Source organism: Jatropha curcas, chromosome 8 (genome assembly GCF_041381405.1).
Source record: "Jatropha curcas cultivar XTBG-Jc1 chromosome 8, XTBG_Jcur_1.0, whole genome shotgun sequence".
Taxonomy (NCBI): domain Eukaryota; kingdom Viridiplantae; phylum Streptophyta; class Magnoliopsida; order Malpighiales; family Euphorbiaceae; genus Jatropha; species Jatropha curcas.
This window is the reverse complement of record NC_143158.1, coordinates 3,451,496-3,473,557: the sequence shown is the minus strand read 5'-3', so window position 1 is coordinate 3,473,557 and position 22,062 is coordinate 3,451,496. Positions and strand designations below refer to the sequence as shown.

General features: G+C 32.8%; 3 protein-coding genes across 6 annotated transcripts; 2 read left to right on the top strand and 1 right to left on the bottom strand.

Annotated features, from left to right (window-relative positions):
- Nucleotides 1-194: 194 nt before the first annotated feature.
- Nucleotides 195-1,235, bottom strand: LOC105638058 (Integrase-type DNA-binding superfamily protein). The gene has a single exon (XM_012221776.4). The coding sequence runs from the start codon at nt 1,136-1,138 to the stop codon at nt 506-508; it is 633 nt and encodes a 210-aa protein (XP_012077166.1). The 5' UTR covers nt 1,139-1,235; the 3' UTR covers nt 195-505.
- A 12,865-nt stretch (nt 1,236-14,100) lies between these two features.
- LOC105638057 (Ubiquitin carboxyl-terminal hydrolase family protein) lies at nt 14,101-17,563 on the top strand. 4 transcript variants are annotated; one of them, XR_016322288.1, is made up of 3 exons: nt 14,101-15,733; nt 16,481-16,884; nt 17,220-17,563. XR_016322288.1 is itself a non-coding variant. In XM_020680760.3 (2 exons), the coding sequence occupies exon 1, from the start codon at nt 14,368-14,370 to the stop codon at nt 15,709-15,711; it is 1,344 nt and encodes a 447-aa protein (XP_020536419.1). In that variant the 5' UTR covers nt 14,101-14,367; the 3' UTR covers nt 15,712-15,733; nt 17,220-17,563. The 4 variants fall into 4 exon arrangements, 2 of the variants coding, with proteins under 2 accessions (XP_020536419.1, XP_012077165.1); XR_016322287.1 differs by lacking the exon at nt 17,220-17,563 and having other exon boundaries at nt 16,481-16,613; nt 16,738-17,187; XM_020680760.3 differs by lacking the exon at nt 16,481-16,884.
- Nucleotides 17,564-19,257: 1,694 nt separating this feature from the next.
- On the top strand, nt 19,258-21,737 carry KCS10 (3-ketoacyl-CoA synthase 10). Its single transcript, XM_012221774.4, has 3 exons — nt 19,258-19,791; nt 20,232-20,857; nt 20,943-21,737. The coding sequence occupies exons 1-3, from the start codon at nt 19,381-19,383 to the stop codon at nt 21,532-21,534; spliced, it is 1,629 nt and encodes a 542-aa protein (XP_012077164.1). The 5' UTR covers nt 19,258-19,380; the 3' UTR covers nt 21,535-21,737.
- Nucleotides 21,738-22,062: the final 325 nt, after the last annotated feature.

Genomic DNA, 22,062 nt, shown 5'->3' with positions numbered 1-22,062 from the left:
CAGTGAAATCATTTTTTTATAATGAATTTAATTGAAAATTATAGGTGAATATTTCAATATCCTTTTTCGTTATTTTAAATTTATTGTCAATCAAACAACTATTTTTATTGAACACTTTTATTTTTAACGACTATTTAGTTAAAGGCTAATAACTGTTGCAACAGGTAAGATGTAGAATTGCTGGGTCCTTCCCCTTGGTCTAAAAGAGTAGCATTAATTAATTACTTGCGTAGGACAAAAATATCACATATAGGAAATGGCATATTATTTATTAATTATATTAACATGCCACCCCATAAAAACTATAGGCATCCTACTGTAAATGTGCACCATCATTTACTTGGTTCTACATATAGCAGTTGGCTTGTATGTGTAACTGCTGGAGATGGCACAAAAAGACTGGTCTATTTCTCTCCTACTAAACTTACAGCTTGGCGCAAAAAAAAAAAAAAAAAAAAAAAGAGAGAATCAGCAACTCCAGCAGCTAAAATTCGCCGAACTTACTTCAATTAAAATTCCAAAGAAATGATTGCTGTGAATAATCCTCGTCCCCATTATGATCATCGTTCCCAGTATTATGATCTTCACCGTCATCAAATGGCGGTGGCGGTGGCGGAGGAAAATATTCATTACCCATATTATCCAGTACTGAATAAAGTTCAAATTTTGAAACACCTTCGTTAGAACCCAGTGAGTTAAGAAACGACCAATCTATTGCATTGTCCTCAGACGACGAAGCGTACTGATCCATTGCTTGCGATGATGATTCTCCTGTGCGACTCATCCTAGTTGTGGTTGCATTTGGGTTCGGGTTCTCATTTGCATACCTAGACGCTACCGCTTGGATTTCTTGTGGACTCAGTGACTGTCCACCGTCAATATTATCCGGGGGATTATCTGGAAAATTGAATTTTGCACCTCGGCCACGTAGACAATACAAAGCTGCATCAAATGCTCGCGCTGCCTTTTCCGGTGTGTCGTAAGATCCTAACCAGATTCTTTCCCGACTGTTCGGCAACCGGATTTCCGACACCCATTTCCCCCACTTTCGCTTTCTTACACCTTTGTATTTCGGCTCATTTCTGTCAGAAGAAATTTGCTCGGGTGATGACGCTGACGATGTTGCTGGTTTCAACATGGATTTTTTTTTTCTTTTTTAATTACTATATTTTAGTACTTGTCGAGGAAGAGGACGACGGTGGTCGAGTGCTGTGGTGGATAATAAAAAATGGCGGCTCTGGTGAGAGATTTATATAACAAGAGAGATCTCAGTGATTTGAAGATCCAAGCGTGTTGATTTGGAAGTCAGAGTGGATCGTAGTAGATCAGCGGCACGTGTCAAATGTAAGAATATGATGATGTGGCAACGCGGGAGACGGGGAGAGTCGCGGATTATAAACATGTGCTCTGTTATTATTAATTATTATTATTATTATTATTTTATGGAAATGGATTTATGGTTTTTTAGAAACAGAGCTTTATTTAACACGTGGATGAAAAGGTTGACGGGACACAGGTGGGGCGAGCTTTCCTTGTCCCATCATGGTTTTGAAAAGCTTTCTTTTTCACTCTATTGTACGGCAGGTACTGTGCACTCGCAGTGCTGTGCTATTTTTGGGGCAGAATTTGTAACAACTCGCGTTTTTACGCTTGTGTTTCATTTTTTATGTTAGAAATTCGTAGAACAAGAAGGAAAAAGAATGTTGATGATTAATATTAATTATTTTTGGTTTAAGTCAATTTATTGACACGATTACATATCTTGTGGATATTAAAATATCACCGATTAATTTAGTCACACTAAAATAGGCTGCTATAATAAGTCAAGATTTGAGAAGTCTTAAGCCCAAAATTGGAGGTCCAAGCCCACATTCTAGAATACTTCACAATTCTTCACACATGAGATGTAATGAAAATATTTTGCCTAACTCTAGAATGTTCCTTGTAATCTAGACCGTCCATTTTTATAAACAAATCTTAGCCGTACATTGAGGAAGTGAAAATGCCTATAAATACCACCCCTCACCTCATTTGTATAACCAAGCAAACACCAAGCAAGAATCAAGTAAATAATCCTTTTCTTAAGCTTTGTGAATGTTTCCTTCTTATTAATACAAATATATTTGGTGTTTTGTGTTAGTATTATTTTGATTGTCTTTCCCTTTATTATTCTTGGTGTTATAAATTATTAATCAATCTTGGAGTTTATTACTACACTTATATCCAATAAGTGGTATCAGAGCTGATATCCAACAAGTGGTATAAGAGCCTGGTTGTGGTGGTAGTTGTTGTAGCTGTGGTATTTGTGGTGTTCATTTATAAGTGTAGAGTATCGTTACTCTGCTGGAATTAATAGTCAGGGACTGTTGTTGAAGCAAGATTCACAAGCAAGGATTGTGATCTTGATTGGTCAAGGACCATTGTGCCTTGGTTAGTGTCAGGAATACTAGTACCTTATGACGGATTTTTCTAGAGTTGCTAATAGCATCGAGAAGCTAAATAGCAACAATTACGGGAACTGGAGTACCCGTATGAGATATTATCTCATAGGTCAAGACTTATGGGATATCGTCGGAGGAGATAATACTACACCACCAGTTGGGGATGCGAAAGCTCTGAAAGAGTGGGAGACAAAATGCGGGAAGGCGATGTATGTGCTGACAGTTGCAGTAGAAGATGAGCAGATGCAACGGATCAAGTCGGCTAAAACACCAAAGGAAGCATGGGACATTCTCAAGTCTGCTTTCGCCAAGAAGAACGAAGCAAAATTGCAACAGCTCGAAAACGAGTTGTTCTCCATCTCGTAACAGAACCTCACTGTAAGTCAATACTTTTCTAAAGTAAAATCTTTATGTGAGGAGATTTCGAAATTAGATCCAGATAATGAGATCAATGAGAGAAGGATGAGGAGGATCATCATCCATGGTCTAAGACCTGAATTTAAGGGTCTTGTGACTGCTACTCGTGGTTGGGCTACACAACTAACCTTAGACGAGTTAGAGAATATATTGTCCAATGAAGAGACTTTAGACGAAAAATGTCTAAAGTAGCCTTGAAGGATGATGAGAAAACTCTCTTTGCTAAAAAGAGGGGATTTCGAAACGTTGCGAGAGTAGATGGTGGAAAAGAAAGGAGCAATCAACAAGGATGGAGAAACCAAAAGTGGAGACCATCACAGCAAGGGAGAGCAAGGCCAAGACAAAGGAAAGACGACTGGCGAGAAAGTGATCGTTGCTATAAGTGTAACAAAAGAGGACATTTCGCCCGAGAATGTCGAAGCAGACGAGTAGAAGGAAACAGAGCATCAACCTAGAACGAGCAACAAAGTGAAGAGGAATGGGATATTCACAATTTCTTTATTCAGGAGGAAGAATATTCGCCACAGAAGCCAGTAGAGATGTTGATGAAAGGACCCGAGCAGGAGTCGTCATTAATATCTGTAAGTGATAGAATCAACTATGATGATGATTGGATAGTTGATTCTAGAAGTTCTAATCACATGACAGGAAACAAGGAGAAATTATCGGATGTATCCGATTATGATGGAGGTTATGTTGTAGTCACAACAAATAACACGAGATTGCCAATAGCTCACATTGGAAAGACAACCATTGTTTCTCCCTCCAGTAAGGAGAAAATGGAGTTACAAATGGTTTACCATGTGCCAAGGATGAAGAAAAACTTGCTCTCTGTATCACAAATAGCAAGTGCAGGTAATTATGTGGTGTTCAGTCCTGATAATGTTAAGGTTTATCGAAACCTTAAATTAATTGGAGATCCAGTCATGGAAGGACGGCGAGTAGAATCAATCTACGTTATGTCAGCACAAGAAGCCTATGTTGACAGAACAAGAAAGAATGAGATAGCTGATTTGTGGCACGCTCGTCTGGGACATGTTAGTTATCACAAGCTTAAGGTGATGATGAAGAAGTCCATGCTTAAAGGTCTTCCTCAGTTGGAATGCCGAGAAGACACTATATGTGCTGGATGCCAATATGGAAAAGCTCACCAACTTCCCTTTGAAGAGTCAAAACATAGAGCCAATGTGCCATTGGAGTTAATACATTCAAATGTTCTTGGACAGATCAAGCAACCTACAAACAGTAATATGAGGTACATGATTACTTTCATCGACGACTACTCCAGATATGTTTGGGTAGATTTCATGGTAGAGAAGTCGGAAGTTTTTGAAAAATTCAAAGCTTTCAAGAACAAAGTTGAGAAAGAAGTCAAAAATAAAATTAGATGCCTTCGCACCGACAATGGTAGAGAGTACACGTCTGATGAATTCACTAAATATTGCCAAGAGCAAGGCATTCGAAGGCAATTCACATGTCCAAGAACACCGCAGCAAAATGGAGTTGCTGAGAGAAATCGACACTTAGTGGAGATTTGCAGGAGTTTGCTCCATGCGAAGAATGTGCCAGCTAGATTTTGGGCAGAGTGCATGAAGACAGTTTTGTACGTCACCAACAGACTACCTCAAGCAAGACTGGAGTTTACATCCCCATTCCAGAAACTGTGGAACATTAAACCAACTGTAAGTCATTTTCGCGTTTTTGGATGTGTGTGTTATGTCTTCATTCCGGATGAACTTCGAAGCAAGTTTGACAAAAAGGCACTTCGCTGCATATTCGTTGGTTATGATGAGCAAAGAAAATGCTGGAGATGTTGTGATCCTATAACTAACAAGTGCCATATTTCAAGAAACGTGGTTTTTGATGAGGCATCATCTTGGTGGTCATCTCAAGCAACTCTGCTACCAGACTCAAAAGAAATTCAAGAAAAAGTTGAAAAGAAGATTGGAGAGGGAGAGTTCATCCCAGAGAAAGGTCAAGGAGAGCCATCCAGAGTTCAAGAGAAATCAAAGAGCCCATGGAAGATAGGTGCATACGAACAACAGCAGCTAAGTTAAGAAGAACAAGATCCAGATTATCCTCTACTTCGCGATCGGTTCGAGAAAGAAGGCCTAATCCAAAATATGCAAATGCTGCTATAGCAGAAATAAAGAAGCCAACAACTTATGAAGAAGCATCAAAGAAAATGGAGTGGACTACTGCAATGGAAGAAGAAATTGCTGCTTTGGAGGAAAATCAAACATGGGAATTAGTGCCAAAACCAAAAGATGTGAAACCTATCTCTTGCAAATGGGTCTACAAAATCAAAACTCGCCTGGATGGATCAATTGAGTGATACAAAGCAAGACTAGTTGCTCATGGATTTTCTCAGCAGTATGGCTTGGACTATGATGAGACATTTAATCCAGTTGCCAAGATCACTACTGTGCGAGTATTACTAGCTTTAGCAGCTAGTAAGTCATGGCCTTTGTGGCAGATGGATGTGAAGAACGCATTCTTACATGGTGAAGTTGATCGTGAAATCTACATGGACCAACCACCAGGGTTCAGAAGTCGTGAGAACCCTAACTATGTGTGCAAGCTAAGGAAAGCTCTTTATGGTCTAAAACAAGCACCGAGGGATTGGTATGGCAAGATTGCAGAATTCTTTATCAAGAATGGATACGTTATGACACAAGCAGACTCCAGTTTGTTTGTGAAAGATCGAGAAGGAAGACTAGCTATAGTGCTAGTATACGTTGATGATATAATAGTCACTGGCGACAACAGTGAAGAGATTCAACTCATCCGAGAGAATTTGGCTACTCATTTCAAGATGAAAGAGCTAGGAAAGCTCAGGCATTTCCTTGGATTGGAGATAGAAGAAGCCAAGGAAGGTTTGTACCTCGGACAACAGAAATATGCAAGAGATCTACTGAAGAGGTTTGGAATGATGGAATGCAAGCCAATATCTACTCCAATGGATGCTAATATCAAGCTGTGTGCTCATGAAGGGAATGATCTCGAAGATGCTACTATGTATAGACAACTAGTGGGAAGCCTAATCTATCTCACTATGACACGACCGGACATTTCCTTTGCAGTTGGAGTAGTCAGCCGATTTATGCAGAAGCCTAAGAAACCTCACTTGGAAGCAGTTCGAAGAATATTGAGATATGTCAAAAATACAATCGATTATGGGATCTTTTACAAGAGAGGTGAAATTATCAAGTTGGAAGGATATTGCGATGCTGATTATGCAGGAGATCACGACACTTGGCGCTCGACAACAGGCTATACATTTAGTATTGGTTCAGGAGTAATATCTTGGTGCATCAAAAGACAACCTACAGTGTCACTTTCCACAACAGAAGCTGAGTATCGGGCAGCAGCAACAGCAGCTCAGGAAAGTGTTTGGTTATCACAGCTTATGAACGATCTGCATCAACCCATCGACTATCCAATTCCGTTAAATTGTGATAATCGTTCGGCTATACAAATGGTTGAGAATCCGGTGTTTCATGCGAGAACAAAACACGTGGAGGTTCACTATCACTTTATCAGAGAGAAGGTTCTACAAGGAGAGATTAAAATAAAATATATCAAGACGGAGGATCAACCAGCCGATATTTTTACAAAGAGTTTAAACACAAATAAATATGAAGATTTTCGCCAACAATTGGGAATGATGAAGAAATAGAAATTAATCGTTGAGGGAGAGTATTAAAATATCACCGATTAATTTAGTCACCACCAAAATGGACTGCTATAATAAGCCAAGACTTGGAAAGCCTTAAGCCTAAAGTTAGAGGTCCAAGTCCACATTCTAAAATACTCCACAATTCTCCACACATGAGATGTAATGAAAATATCTTACCTAACTCTAGAATGTTCCTTGTAATCTAGACCGTCCATTTTTGTAAACAAATCTTAGTCGTACATTAAGGAGGTGAAAATGCCTATAAATACCACCCCTCACCTCATTTGTACAACCAAGCAAACACCAAGCAAAAACCAAGTAAGTAATCCTTTCCTTAAGCTTTGTGAATGTTTCCTTCTTATTAATACAAATATATTTGATGTTTTGTGTTAGTATTATTTTGGTTGTCTTTCCCATTATTATTCTTGGTGTTATAAACTATTAATCAATCTTAGAGTTTATCACTACACTTATATCCAACGAGTGGTATCAGAGCTGATATCCAACAGTGGATACTAAGGTTTTTTTTTTATGAATTAAATGCAATTGATTTAGTTTTAATTTTAAATTTGATTATTTTTTAATTTGCAGAAATCAAGATTGTATTTGATAACAGCTTTTTAAGTAGTTTTTAACGTTGAAAACGCTATACACTACTTAAAATTGTTCAATTTTAGAGGTTATGGTAGGATTTTGTGAAAAGTTAATTCTTGTAACGTTTAATTTTTAACTAGCTAATAGTTAAAGTTAAATGCTACTAAAACAACTAACAGTTATCAAAACAGCTAATTTTGTCGAACAGACCCTAAATGTCGTGTAATGTTTTTTTTATTAATTCTTTTAAACATTAAATATTTCAAATAATTTAAATTCGATAACTTTAATTAAGGGAGAAAGCGTCTCAACCACTCCATTCCAACTAATAATGGTTAATTCAAAATATCTTATATATGTAATTTATCACTTAAAATATCTTTCTAACCTTTATAACGGCAATAAAATTTTATCCCATAATTTTATCTAATTTATTTTCATTAATTACAATTCAGAAAACCAATTATTTTTCATAATCATATGGTTAATGTTAATCAATTAGTTATTCAATTGTATATATACAAACTATGATCTCTTGTAGAAAAAAAATAATAATACACGATTAATTTGAAAAAGAAATAGTAATGGAAAACTGTAATTATTAAATATTTTATTTAATAAATTTAAATGAATTAAACACTTATATATAAAGTAAGTTTTTTTTTTCCCTGAAAAAGTTGACATGTGGCATATCTACTTGGTATTTTAATTTGACATGTGGCTTATTCCTCCAATTATGCTTCCACTTATCATGGTTTAATTTGATTATTGAATGTATTAATGTATTGGCGTGGTTTTGTTTAGTTTGGATTTATTTTGAATTGGTAGTTTTGGTTTGATTTGATTTGATTATTTGATGTATTTAATATATTGGTTTAGTTTGGATTTAATTTGAATTAGCGTTTTTGATTTGATTTGGTTTGATTATTTAATGTATTAATATATTGGTTTGGTTTGGATTAATTTTGAATTAGTGTTTGTAGTTTGGTTTGATTTAAAATGTATTAATGGCTTTAAGTAATTATTATTAATTATTAGTTTTTCAAAAATGATAAAGTTTAATAACAATGAATTATTCAATTAATATATTGCTTTGTAACAAATGTTTACTCTCAAATTTATGAAGTAACAAATGTTTACTCTAACGATTGTTAATGTATCTTTAACGTTTCTTATTTAAACGTTTTCATTTATTTACCCTCAAGAAACACTTTAGTTTTTTTAAAAATACTTATCAGCATATTGTTTTGTATTCTTGGCAAATATAAATTGATAAATGCTTTTAAATATATTATTCTTTTATTTTTGAAAGTTCAAAATTTTCTACATTTCAACTATTTTCACTAATACGATTAGTAGTTCTTACTCTTAACTTTTTTTTGTCTTCATTTTTAAAGATTATTTAACATGTTTTTGTAAGCGTAAACTATCATATATATATATATATATATATATATATATATATATATAGAATTTTCCTTGGTATTACCACGTAAGATTTCAAATTAATGACATGTGTATGACTTAATTGTTTATTTTTATATTTATTTAGAAATAATTTAATTTATGATTAAATTAAATCGTCTTACATGTAATTGATAAATATAACATTAAAGAATTAATAGTGTGTTAAGTAACAATTTATATAATTGTTAATGATATAAATAAATATAATGCATAAATTTTAATGACATGGACAGTTATCATTTTATATTAAAAAATTAAAAATTTTTGTATTAAATTAACTTATGTTAAATGTAATTGATTAATTATGATATTAATAATATGATAAGTTGAATTTTAATGACATATTAAATAAATTATTCATTCATGAATTTTAATGAAATAATGAGTTAATTATTTTTCATTAATTTTAAAATAAATAAGATTTAATGAATTATACCACCTTTTAATTTTATTTATTTATTTATCTATATAAATTTTAATATTTTTAATATTCCTGAACACAAGTCTATCTACTAATTTTTATTTTAATAATAAAAAATTTAATAATAAAAATCAAGCTATATATTTTTTTGCTATTGATATATCTTTATAATATTTTGTAATAGCATAATAAAGGAAATTTTTATTCAAAAATCTATAAATTATATATATATATATATATATATATATATATATATATATATATATATATATATATATATATATATATATATATATATTCTTCTCAATTTTATTTTTTAAATTTTTTTTAATCATGAATAGCACGGATATATTACTAATAAATATTAAAAATTATGAGTAAAGTATATAAAGATTTATAATATTACTAAATTTTATAATTTTAAAGACAATAAATATTTTGGAAATTTTAATATACCACAAAATTGTAACTCTTGTGGTTGAGAAATAAAAAATGTACGATAACCTTTTGTTTGACGTCATTGTTTACGATATTTCATCGGTTGGACTTTACTACAATGGTTTTGTCCGCAGGTGATAGCTTGATGATTTAAAAATTAAAAAAAAAAAAAACAGAAAAAAGAAAAAAAAACTCGCCTGGAAAACGATACTTCTGTTGCGCATGGTTACTAGGGGCTTCGAACCGGATCACAGAACCGATCTGAATTGAAAAAGAATCATTTTAAGATCCAGAATTGAAACTTGCACCAAAAAAATATATGTTCGGTTCTGGTTCTAATTCTTATTAAGAACTTAACCAAAACTGAACTAAATCAAACAGGATCCGAACCGAACCAAAAAATCAATTAATAAATATATAATTTTAATTTTAAGATAAATTATTTAATTGAAAACCTTTAGGAAAAATTGTTATTTAATATTTAAATTAAAACTTGTATTACTATTTAGTGATAAAATAATAAGATGATGTGAGACTCTAAGTGTAATTGATTGAAGTACACTTTATTAATTATTAATTAACAATGAATTTGATATTTAAGTTGGAAAACTTAAATTTAATTCAATTTTCAATTTAGACATATATTTTTTTCCTATATAACTTTATATATATATATATATATATATATATATATATATATATATAATTGTGTAGATTTATTGTATGTATATAATTATAAGCAATTAATCATATAAATGTATTAGTATTCTAATAAAAATTTAATTATAGCTTTTTAGTCATAGTTTTAGTTTGTATTATTATTACAATTATACAATTGCAATTATTTCTAAAACTAATAATATTTTAATAGCATTATAATTTATAATTACAATATTTCTAAAACATGTGTACTTTGTATCATATGTGGTTATAACAATTAATTCAAATAATATAATAATTATTATCTTTGTAATAACTAATAATAGTATAGTTAATTATATATAATTATAACTTTATGTTATTATTATAATTGTTATAGATGAATTTCTTCAATTATCATATACTACAATTTTTAGTTTAATATTATAATCTTTTTAATTTAAAAAAACATGATATCAATACAATTTTTAATGGGGAACTAGAATTGGAACCAGAATAAAAAAATCGAATCAAAATCGAACCGAATTATAGTTCGATTCTGATTCTAGTTCTTAAGTCATTTGGTTATGATTGTGGTTCCAAATTTAATAAAAATTGAATTATGGTTCGATTCTGATTCTAACTCTTAAGTCATTTGGTTATGATTATGGTTCTAATTCTTGTTGAGAACCGAATCAGAACCGGAATCGCACAACCCTAGCTTGCCTCACGTGAAGGAGAAGGAGAGAAGGTGAGTGTTGTCTTGTTTCCCTCCTATCCTATCAAAAATCTGAAAGCAACAAAATCTCAGTCTATTATCGGTAAAAGTTATATTTTAAATAAATTTGGATTTGAATAATTTAAAATATATTATAGTTTAAATTTTATATATACCCATTTAAATTGACTTGAGAACAGTATGAATATTAAAATTTTAAATGGATTCGAATATGAGTATTTAAATGGTTAATTAAACAGATTTAAAATGAATATAAATAGGTCAAAATTCACAGTGCACTTCCATCCTTAATCTATGATATATAGCACCTTAATTACTGTAAGTATATCAAGTAAATATGATTTTCATAGATATAATTGTCAACTTTTGATATTCTCATGCTCCATCTTTTATTTTTTTTTTCACCATTTTAAATATAAAATTAATTTTATTTCGAGTTTGTGGTTATTTCACTCAACGGCCGAGCAAGAATTCCATGTTAAAGAGCTAACAAAAATTCTCAAAATAGGGCAGAGTAGTAATTTTCTTTTTTCCCACCAACTTGTACGGCAAATTTTTAAAGTTGTTTGTGTTCAAGGATGGGAACCAGCCCTTGTCTCCATGCACATGTTTATACCAAAAATGTCCTCAGCTATTAGGTTGTTTGCCTCGTGTCGGGTCCATGATGCTCCTTGCTGAAATTTTTTCATTCATAAAAAACGAAATCTAACTTATTTTATGAGAGATTTGAATCATTTTTATTTAGATCAACTCTAATGAAAAATATTAATATTGTATTTAATAGAAAACATATAAAGAGTTATATTTAATAAATTATTTCAATTTATATATATTATTTTACACTTTTGCCATTGTCGAATATTTGAGTCTTCTCTATCCTTTATTATGAATATTTTTTTTTACAGATCAATATTACATTTGTACTTCACTATAAAATTTCTTTCCACGGATTAATATTTCTTTTAAAATTTACTATTCTTCATCATAATTATTTTTACATATATAAATTACCTAAAACGAAATTAATATTCATAGACTATCTATTGATTATTCAGATCATCCACACAAATTTAAAATATATCTTACCATTTAAACTTCTTGTCATAGATTTTTTTTGTTTCCATATTTAGTTGCTTCTTTACACGTACTTTTCAAGCTCATTTTCGTTTACCATAATCTATGCAGGACAATAATTTTCAAGTCAAAATTTATATATTTTTAATTTAGGTGTTCTCATAAAGACAAAGAACACAATCTACCTTGTTTTATTATTATTAATTTTCACCAATAATCATTAATCTTGATAGGATTTTGTCACCATCTACATACGTTTTAGGGTTATTATAAAATTTCTTGTTTGGTAATTATTTAACCGTCAAATCCTATGATTCACGTGTAATTAGTTTTGGGCTCTTTGCACGGCCGTACGGGTCAGATTTGCCCTTGAATTGAATTTCTTAGCCTTTGATTAGTCTTTACCTTGAAAAATATTACACATTCACACTGGTTGACCTAACTTAACAATAAAATAACCTTGATATAGCTGCAAAAAGTTTCAACACTTTGACTGTCATTGTCCAAAGATTAAGCTGAAAAGCAAAAGCATTAACATTGATGTAAAGATCATATATCCAAACCTTTTATTTTTTGTGTTTGGAATTTTACTTGAATTTTAAGGTTAATCTCTCTTTTAATTAATATAGAAAGTTGTAATTGTATAAAATGGAAAAAAAAAAATTTAAAATAAATAAAACTAAATATTATGGTTTTTTTTTTCCCATTTTGTGGGAGGTCTAATGCGTAGTCCGGTCTGTACTTATTAAATTATAGTTGAAATGACTTGAACTAAAAACTTTATTTGGTGGTGAGGCTATAATTTAATATTATGATTACATTTTTTTTGAATAATATTGGTGATGATTTTTATAATGGAGATAACTCAAATTTGAAATCTCTTACTCTCCATATTTTTTAAAAGATGTGAGAAGACTAAACAGACTACATCTAATTGATAATTTTTTTTTAATTTACTAAATAAATTAACAAAGCATATTATATTTTGTTACCTTTAATTTTGAAATTATTTTTTCAACCCGTATCGATCTTTGCTCCTCCAATGCTTATACAGGAATATATTGACCTACCTTCTCTTCTCCTCCCGCTTTTACCGTGCATAATTTATGAATATAACTTTTTTTTATATTTGACTATCATAAACAATTGAGTAAAAAAAAAAGAAATAGGGGCTTAATGGAGAATTTGGATTTGACTAGATTTAATTAAGAAAATAAACAGGAAGATTATGGAAAGATTGATTAAGTGGAATAGACGCGCAACTCATCTTGGACTCGTAACCCCCTTAAACCGTTAAACGTCGTCTAGATAGCTAAGCACCAACGCTCCCTCGTTTTGAAAATGAGTCATCTAGTTCTCATGCATGTACCAGAACAATGTAGATGCCCTCCTCATGGTTTACACATGCCTTAATAAATAAATTCACAACCTAACATTGTTACCCAAGATGATAGGAGGCAGTTACAGAGCTATAAATATTTTCTGGTGGGGTTAATTATAATAGAAACTGTAAAATTTTTCACTTAATATATATATTTTTAATTTTTTTACTAATTTAATCCTATTTTATAATTTTTTTTTAAAAAAAATTGAGCGGGGTTAATTGATCCCACTTCACATAGAGTGGTGCTGCCTCTGACAACAGAAGGAGTTAACTCTAGTTCACAAAACTAGTTAAAGGAGCAACCGCTTTAGCAAGAATATGAGTTTGATTGATTGGTTGATTTTTAGCAAACAAAACATTACAAATCTTTCACAAAGATTTAAAAATCAGAAATTAGTAAACCAAAATTAACCAAAGCTAGTTTTACAATCACTTCACTAGTTAATTAATATAAAATAATGATGCTAGTTCTTGCACTGGTTGACTGTATTTTTACTGTCTTTATCAATTATTACAAAATGATGTTTGAACCACAACTTATGTGAACATATAAGTGGGTGCTTGTACATATATATACAGCGATATAACTAGTTTTGCCAGTTCAATTTTTATTTTTATAGTCAAATTTGAAATCCTAGTGGACTGAAATGCAAAGCAGAAATTTTATTATTTCTACGACAGATCGTTGGCTCACTGCACCCCACCACCAAAACAAACGACGAGCTCGTCGTTTTATGTTCAAACGAAACATTATTACATACTCAATTTATGGCTCAAGGCCTACAAGACAGGTAACTCTAGACTTCTAGTCCGCTGATCAGTGTCGTTAATGATCTGAACTTAGTTGGCCCAATGTGCTGAGCCCAATATTATTTTTTCTTATTCTGTATGTTCTTCACGAAGGCGAACGTGTTTCTTTTCTTTTAAATTTTGTCCCCATCCATCCCCGTTACTCGTCGTCCGCATTTCTTCACCGCGGCCGATCTATTCGTCGTTCAATAGCAGCTCAAATATACTGACCAACCACCTCATTCGTCGACTAATACTTGTTTCTGGTTTTGACATAATTATAGAATGGCCAACCATATCGTTAAAACTGGATTTGTGTTGAATAAATGGAACGAAGCTAATGTGTTTGTGTATTTGCCTATGAGAAGTAACTGGCTTGGAGAATCTGTATTCTTTTGGTTGCAGGGAAGATTCATGACAACAAGTAAGCGTGTTCAAGATAGAAGCAGCAAAAAGAGAGTGCACGATCTTGAAATAGTCACAGAGAAATGGAAAATAGCTTCGAAAGTGCTAGCAGTTATGGAAGTCTTGAAGATGGAGCAAGAAATGGTAATCCGTGTAAGAGATCTTGAACAGCACAGAACCAAAATTAATCTACCTAAACCCCATAAAATATCTGATTTTCTTCGTAAATCTCCGAAGCTTTTTGAATTGTATAAAGATCAAAGGGGGAGTTTATGGTGTGGGATGACAAAAGCAGCTGAGGATTTAGTGGAAGAACAAGAAAGGTTAATTGAGGAAAATTCAGATAAAGCTGCAGAGTATGTTACTAGGTGTTTGATGATGTCAGCTGATAAAAGACTTCAGGTGGAAAAGATTGCACATTTTAGGAGGGATTTCGGTTTGCCTTTGGATTTTAGGATCAAATGGGTGCATAACTATCCTAAACTATTTAAGGTCGTTAATTCTGGGGATGGAGTGGAGTATTTGGAACTTGTAGCTTGGAATCCTGATTGGGCTATCACAGAATTAGAGAAGGAGGTATTAGGGATAACTGAAGCAAGTGGGCACGAACCAGGATTGCTTTCATTGTCATTTCCTTTGAAGTTTCCACCTAATTACAAGAAAGTGTATAGATATGGAGGGAAAATTGAGCACTTCCAGAAAAGACATTATTTGTCACCATATGCAGATGCTAGGGGACTCATTGCTGGGTCACTAGAATTTGATAAAAGGGCTGTTGCTGTAATGCACGAATTGCTTAGTTTTACTATTGAGAAGAGATTGGTTACTGATCACCTTACCCACTTCAGACGGGAGTTTGTGATGCCGCAAAAATTGATGAGACTTCTTCTGAAGCATTTTGGGATTTTTTATGTTTCTGAGAGGGGGAAGAGGTTTAGTGTGTTCCTTACTGAAGCTTACGAAGGCCAAGAGCTGATTGAGAAAGGCACTTTGGTCATTTGGAAGGAAAAACTCCTGAGCCTTGTTGGTTACAGAGGAAAGAAGAAGAAGATTGAAACTTTCAGTGATTTATCAGACTTGGAGGATAGTAATTTGATTGAAAACAATTCTGAGAATGAAAGCATAAGCATGCAATTTGAGCATGAGGAGACAATGGGCGATTTAGAGGATGCTTTACTTGTAGACAATACTGAGATGGAGGTTGGAGAGGTTGGCAAAGCGTAAAAGGATAGGGATAAATCTTGAGGTCATAAACTTTATCTTTTGTAGCTTGATTTCTATTTTGCTAATATATATTCTTGTTGATGGAGCTTCATGAGCTTTATCCCGTTATTTTAATAGGTGAATTCCATTGCGTTTGTGCTCATGGGCCACGGCCATGGAACAGATATGTCTACTGATCCATAAACTGTATCATTGTTTGCTGATCATAGTGGAAATGTTTACTTATACTTTAGAAAGATATAACGGGCATATTATGTGATATATATAAAGAGAATTAAGAGGCAATTGGCTTTTTGAATAGTCTTACCACTGGATGGCTGAAGAGCAAAGACTTACTAACAGAAAACAAGGGTTTAGAATACTTCTTGTATTTCTTAATTTGATGTGCTAGCTTATGAAATTCTGCCGCGCATGGTGCAAATCTTGTTTGAAATTCAACTTGTATTTTTTCCTCATCCTACAATGGAAGAGAGTAACAAAGGTCAACAATTGGATAAGAGGGTAAATTTCTTAATGCTCAGAGCATAAATCATAGGACATGGTATTTTTGGCCTTAAAAAGAAAAGAAAAATCATATAAACAAGCTGGTGTAATCGGCATTATCTTTTGCATTGTTTTTTCCTAGAAAAATTCCCTGCCTTGGCTCTTGAAAACTAAAACTCATATTTAAGTTTCATGTGTTTGCTAACTGTCATAGCTATCTGTGATACCATGTGTTTGCTATCTGTCATAGCTATCTGTGATACCATGTGTTTGCTATCCTCTTCAGTAGAAGGATTTTGGAGTCAAAGTTGTCAACCTGTCATGAAGTTCCATGAGTTTAGGTCATGAAATTTTGACAGAAAAAAAAAAGAAAGGAAACATCCGTAATTTCTGACTTAATCGAGCCTCGTAGTCTCCAGGTATACTACTAAAACTGGGGCCATGTGTTGTTATTCACATATCTTTTTTAATTCATATTGTGGCACTTATGTTTTTCTTTCCCTCACTTCTCTGATTCTTACATTCAATTTCATATCTCTACAGCATTCCAGTTCTACCTTTGGGCTAAGCTTGAGTTCAATTTTTAACTCATTGTATCCATTTGGGCTCAGTCCATTCTAGCTGTTGATATTTGATACATATACATCAATACAACTATACGTGCTTTGAAGTTGCACATTCATTGCTTTGGTGAGAGTTTGATGCTGAAAGATCATACTTGGGTTTGTTTGTGATAGACAGGTTACAGAACTTTTGGTTGAGAAACTAGTGCAAGTGGTCTTAAATGTTTCAACTTTCAACCACTAGACTTATGTAACAGACTGTATTACTATAATTTGAACCACTATCACTAGATTCCTATCCTTTATGCCATTTCAAGTCAAGTTGATAGACTAATATAAATGCACCCGGCTAAATTTTTTGTCAATAAGTCAATACATGTTGTCAATATTGACTTTTGAGTTTTTTTTCCCTTTTAATCTACATCCTGGTTTTCTTTATAAAGTTATGCTTTGGTTTGACAGGCTCTGATTCATTATCCTTGATTCTTGACAACTGATGGCCAAACCTGCAATTGGACCAATGTTGAGTTCTACTATCTTAAGCGGAGCTTGACACTCCTATTAAATTCTGCTGTACATCCTCACCTCAAAATCTCTCAGAAAGACCCTTTCAAACTCTCACAGCTTTCTCTATTTAAGAAGAGCCCCACTAAACCTTACTAGATTGTGATGGTTTATGGTACTAGGTTTTACTACTGTTCAATGTTTAGATGCTTTTATTTTATGTAGGATTTTGAGGCTTTATCTTGTCAGTTTGTAAGTATGTTAATTTGAAACTAAATGAAACTCTTACAGTGGTTTAACAATCCCCCACTTCGTACCCATTACCCCATTGCAAAGATTAACTAGCTTCTTGGTCCACACACTGACTTTATTTTATTGTCATCATTAACCAAAAGTCCAAAAACAGAGTTTCTGATAACCAGGCTTTGAAAACAACAAAATATGAATTTGCCGTTCCACATATAAACAAATCTTGTTCAAGTAGTTTGCATTTTACACGTAAAGCTCTTGACAGAATATGAATTTTCGTTTCACTTACAATCAGACTCGATCAGGAAGCTACTTACATAGAGACAAAACTAATCAGTTGTCTTCATATAAATATTCTATGCACTATTTCAATAGTTTGTGCTTAATCATTTTTTTCAAACTTGTTTATAATAGGCAGCTACAGAAAACCATTACGTATGGTTAATGTTGTTGACTTGTGTAATCTGCTTTAGACATAAGCTCGAAGTGTTCCTCCATTGACAGAGTACAGAGCAATCCAGCGAAGAATGTATAGAGATATTTGTGAATATAGCAGATCGAAGTTATGATGGCAGGTTCAATTTGGTTTCTTTTTCAGGTAAAGCCAGGTAGAGCCATAAATGATGTTAGTGCATATTCTTGAAAAGTTGAAGCAAGTAATTATAGCTGTAGGCAGAAGTTGTGAGTTCTTTTTTTATAAATGGTCATGGGACCCAACCCCAATGCCAACAGTTCATTAATAAATAAATATATATAATTTCCCAAGTCTTCTTCTTCTTTATAAATTAAATTAAAAGATATGCATGTCCAGAAAATATTTTTTTGTAACATTCCGAATAATAAAAAATTATAAAAAAAATATTTTTCCTGCAAGTTAATTTATAGAAACAAACCAGCTCAACAGGTAAAGATAGTCCAATTTATCTTTTTTTTTTTTTTTTTTTTTTTCATTTTCATTTTAAAACTTGTTTGGGTTTTTTTTAATATAGCTACTAGATTGATATGAACCACAATTAAGCCTGCCAGGTGGTGGGCTCCAAGCCTAAATAGACCCTTAACTACTCGTACTTTATACACAAATGGAATGAAATACTGATGCAGAACTTGTCTGTGAAATTACCAGTTTAGGGTAATCCCGTGCTTAGAGCAAAGCGAAATTTCATTATTGAAAATTATAATAAAATTAAAATAAGCTAGCGTTGATTTTTGAAAAATAAACTTCAATCAACGCAATTCATTGAAGTGGTATAGTATTATTAAAGTAATTCAGTCGGAATTAGAAGAATATGTGGGTATTAATTAATTAATTAAAAGAGTTAAGAAGACTTTAAAAAATCCAAAATTCTGTAAAAATTGGAAAAGTACAACTTCTATCAAAGAGAAAGTCTTAACTTTCTCGATGCTTTGGTTTGTATATTTCTAATTTATTTTTCTTAGAATCTCATATTGGTTGTGGTATAACACTTGCGTATTCGTTTAAAATTTTTATATAGAGATTAAGAAAATAATTAATTTTTTTAAATTATAGTAATCAATCAAGAATGATTAATTCTCCTGAATCAAGAAATGATTAGCTTGTAAATAGTGTATAAGACCCTTAACTACTTTTAGGCATAGTGCATTGCAGATTTGACTCAGAAACTATGATAAGAAAGAAAAATCAACCATTTTTGAACTTTGAAAAATGACCCTTTACTTTCATTGAATGGAGAATTTAAGACACTTCAACTACACTACAGCTCAGCTTGGTGCCTGCATTAACTTCCCTCTCTACACTCCCACCTAGAAAGCATAAATAAATATATTTGCTTATATATATACACATACACATAAACCCAGTTCTTATCAATATTGAAGCAAATCTCTGAACATGGCTAATGAAAGAGATCTCTTGTCTACAGAGATTGTTAACCGTGGAATTGAGTCCACAGGACCGAATGCTGGCTCTTTGACATTTTCTGTTAGGGTTAGGAGAAGATTACCTGATTTTCTCCAATCTGTTAACCTAAAGTATGTGATGTTGGGTTACCATTATCTTATCAACCATGCCATTTACTTGGCTACTATACCTGTTTTGGTGCTTGTTTTTAGTGCTGAGGTTGGGAGTCTTAGTAGGGAAGAACTGTGGAAGAAGCTTTGGGAAGATGCTCGTTATGATCTTGTCACTGTTCTTTCTTTCTTTGGAGTTTTTGTCTTCACTGTTTCTGCTTATTTCATGTCCAAGCCAAGGTCTATTTATCTGGTAGATTTTTCTTGTTATCGCCCAAATGATGATCTCAAGGTAATTTCTTGATTTCTTGTATTTAAGATTTGTAGTATGACAATCTAGTGCTTGTCTAAGGTTTGAAGGTGAAAGAAATAGTTGTCGTAGAAGTTTAATTATCTTGCTTCTTTTCATTTTATTAATTAATATCAGCTTTTGCACCTATTAATTTGTTGGTACAAATTGGTGGTTTTTGCTCACGTGAAAGATGCGATGTACCAGAAGGATCACATGATGACATAAATGATAATTTTTTTTCTTTTTGTTTTTTATTGAAAATACATGTGGTCCTTTAATCTAAGATTGGTACTGTAAAAATTTAGACTTTCAATCCAATGTATTGTGAAAATTTAGATTACAGCAACAACAACCAATTCTTAGTTCCAAACTAGTTTGAATCCGCAGTATGAATCATTTGTTTGAAAATTGGAAATTAAACATTTTGATTATGCATGCAGGTGAGCAAAGATGAATTGATGGAGATGGCAAGAATGACGGGGAAATACGATGAAGCAACTCTACAGTTTCAGAAGAGAATTCTACAGTCATCAGGAATAGGAGATGAAACCTACATTCCTAAAGCGGTAATGTCACAAGAGAATTGTGCGACAATGAAAGAAGGTCGTTTTGAGGCATCAACAGTAATGTTTGGTGCACTTGATGAGCTATTTGAGAAGACAAGGGTCCGTCCAAAGGACATAGGAGTCCTAGTAGTGAATTGTAGTATTTTTAACCCAACCCCATCACTTTCTGCTATGGTGATTAATCACTACAAAATGAGAGGAAACATTTTGAGCTATAATCTCGGTGGTATGGGTTGCAGTGCAGGAATTATAGCTGTGGACTTGGCCCGCGACATGTTGCAAGCCAATCCCAATAACTATGCTGTTGTAGTTAGCACTGAAATGGTGGGATATAACTGGTATCAAGGCCGGGAACGGTCCATGATGATTTCTAATTGCTTTTTCAGGATGGGTTGCTCTGCCGTGTTATTGTCAAATCGCCGGCGAGACTACCGCCGTGCTAAGTACCGCCTTGAACACATCGTTCGGACACACAAAGGAGCTGATGATCGTAGTTTCAGGTTTGCTAGTTTTAGACAATTTCTGATTGTTTGATTTCATTAGTTTTAAATTTCTGAAATTGTTGATGGTTATATGAATGATCAGGTGCATTTACCAAGAAGAAGATGGACAAAAATTCAAGGGACTCAAAGTGAGCAAAGACCTCATTGAAATAGGAGGAGAAGCACTCAAAACCAACATAACCACACTAGGACCTCTAGTGTTGCCTTTCTCAGAACAGCTTCTCTTCTTTGCCACCTTAGTTTGGAGCCACTTATTTGGGAACAAGAACAAGAACAACACGAATGGAGCTTCACCCTCTCCATCATCATCAAAACCCTACATTCCTGATTACAAGCTTGCATTTGAGCACTTCTGTGTCCATGCAGCGAGCAAGACTGTGTTAGATGAGATACAAAGAAACCTTGAACTGAGTGACAAGAACATGGAGGCATCAAGAATGACACTGCATAGGTTTGGCAATACTTCTAGTAGCAGTATATGGTATGAATTGGCTTATGTGGAAGCTAAGGAGAGAGTGAAAAGAGGAGACAGGGTTTGGCAAATTGCGTTTGGGTCTGGGTTCAAGTGCAATAGCCTGGTTTGGAAGTCTATGAGACGTGTCAAAAAGGCTAGCACCAATCCGTGGTTTGATTGCATCGACAGATATCCTGTGAATAGTGCTTTGACGGGCTAGGATTTTAGGTATATGGGTATCAAATTGAATATGGAAACTGGGATTGTTTGTGCTGCTTCTGTTTTTATTTTTCATTTACCATCTTTGAAATGAAATTAGAACATCTGGAAATAGTTCCAGGTAAATTGATATTATGGGTTTAACATATAGATTCTTCTTTTAAGAAGAATGTAATAACATTACTAGTTAGTTAATTTGTCAAATTTATAGTTGAAGCTTTAGATTTGAATTTTAGAGCCTAAGTGTTAAATACATGAAGCACACAAAAAATTTATAAATACTTCAAATACACAATACTCACATGCTTGGACTTAAAAAAAAAAAAAAAGGCTCAAATATTTTATTTATACCTAAAAATTCAAAATATCATTTATTTTTTTACTTAGGTCATTAGGCTCCAATGGGAACTGAAACCGGTTTTCTGTGTTTTGATCTGATTGATTTCATTTCCATTTTGTGTTTTGATCTGATTGATTTCATTTCCATTTTGGTTCTAGCACTGGTTTTCTGATAAGAGGAATTGAAATT

Bases quoted from the DNA above. Each gene is read 5' to 3' on its own strand.
- LOC105638058 (XM_012221776.4), bottom strand. From the start codon at position 1,138: ATGTTGAAACCAGCAACATCGTCAGCGTCATCACCCGAGCAAATTTCT.
- LOC105638057 (XM_020680760.3), top strand. From the start codon at position 14,368: ATGGCCAACCATATCGTTAAAACTGGATTTGTGTTGAATAAATGGAAC.
- KCS10 (XM_012221774.4), top strand. From the start codon at position 19,381: ATGGCTAATGAAAGAGATCTCTTGTCTACAGAGATTGTTAACCGTGGA. The intron at 19,792-20,231 runs GTAATTTCTTGA...TTATGCATGCAG, and splicing joins GCCCAAATGATGATCTCAAG to GTGAGCAAAGATGAATTGAT. The intron at 20,858-20,942 runs GTTTGCTAGTTT...ATGAATGATCAG, and splicing joins GCTGATGATCGTAGTTTCAG to GTGCATTTACCAAGAAGAAG.